General features: G+C 37.2%; 1 protein-coding gene across 3 annotated transcripts in view; it reads left to right on the forward strand.

Moving 5' to 3' along the window:
- LOC106874494 (uncharacterized) overlaps nucleotides 1-1516 on the forward strand; it is a 44452-nt gene that overhangs the window by 41172 nt on the left and 1764 nt on the right. For all 3 annotated transcript variants that reach the window (XM_052968148.1, XM_052968149.1, XM_014933649.2), the window contains one exon: nucleotides 879-972. In XM_052968148.1, the coding sequence (XP_052824108.1) occupies nucleotides 879-972 (94 nt within the window). The remainder of the gene's footprint in view (nucleotides 1-878; nucleotides 973-1516) is intronic.

Here is a 1516-nt window from a genome sequence, read left to right on the forward strand (position 1 = left end):
TGTAAATTTATCCTCCCTGTCACTTACGTTCTTAAGCTGTTTGAAAATTCTCATATGATATGCCTTGAATTTAGTTTTTTTCACCTTGATCCATTGGTTGTATTTTGGGGGATATATTCTACTTTCACATTATCAAAAATGCCGTCTAAGTTTGCTAGATGGCTCGGTGCATTGTCTAAAATAAGCAAAGCTTTGTTGGAAATTTTGTGTCTGACGCTGAACCTTTCTACGGCAGGGCAAAAAGCGTTCGTAAACCACTCTTTGAAAAGGGTCTTAGTCATCCATGCCTTCTTATTTGAACGTCAAATCAGAGGTAGATTAATCTTTAACTGACTCATTGAAAGCCATATCTCGGAGGGATTGGAATTCAAAGCGTAGAGAAACGTAACTAAATTGTGTTGGTCACTTTATTCATTCAGTCTACGAATCCATCTCTTATTGGTAATTCTTGTTTGAAGTTGACTACTTCAGCAGTGTGCGGCCGGTTTACTCCAAACACACAACACTCGAACCAAACATTAAGAATTAAGGAAACACTAATTAATTTAAAGTACTCCTACTCTTTACAACAACCAGTTTTACAAATCCATGAAAGCTATTTATAGTAGACTGTTACTCGCCAGAAGTAAGTGTCTTCGTTATGGATACCACACATATATCAACATAGGTGTTGCCAACCTTTCGCCTAATAATCCCGTTGTGATCCCCATCCATGCTGGTTTAATATTTCTTTGATTTTTCTGAAAGAAGACCTAGATGGTATTTAAAATCAGAATGTTAATAAACGTACCTAAATCCTTCAAGATATCTTAACCGACGCCTTACAGATTTTGCCTTTCACAGACCATTTAATGATATTCCTTTGCTGTTTCCTCCAGACAAAACTCAACTCCAGATGATAAATCCGCCAGTTCTAATGTTCAAAATGTAAAGGAGGACAATCATACGTATGAAGAAATCGATGAAACTATGGTTAGCACTTATTCTCTTCCTCTTTGTCTCTATTTCTCCCTTCTCTTTTCCTCTCTCCTCTTCTCTCTTTCCTCCTCTCTCCTCCTTTCTCACTTTCCCATTTTTGTTATACATGCCTAATTTATATTTTGTTATTTGAGTTTTTTCACAAAATAATGAGCGATCTCATTGCACGGCACCTGGGACAAGTCTATTCTACCATAGCCTCCAATCGACCAAAGACTTGTGGGGGAAAATTAGACTGAAAAGAAAAGAGCGTTTCTGTTCTCCTTTGTGTTATCACCACTGCATGGCTGTTTAGCCCCTTTTGCAGAGCCTGCGCTGTTGCAGATATTCAGACTAGTTGTGACTGTTAAGCATTTCTTAGAACTGTTAATGGTTTAAGTAAAATTGGTAAAGGAAAAAAATTCGAATTCGAAATGAAGACCTGGATATCTTCAACGTTACATCTCACCTCCTCAGTGAAGCTCATCTTTCTCCCCATTATTACTAAATTTTATGGGCTTCTTTCGTTTCTAATTCTATTTCGCTTTTACACGTACTT

Source organism: Octopus bimaculoides, chromosome 5 (assembly GCF_001194135.2).
Source record: "Octopus bimaculoides isolate UCB-OBI-ISO-001 chromosome 5, ASM119413v2, whole genome shotgun sequence".
Classification (NCBI taxonomy): Eukaryota; Metazoa; Mollusca; class Cephalopoda; order Octopoda; family Octopodidae; genus Octopus; species Octopus bimaculoides.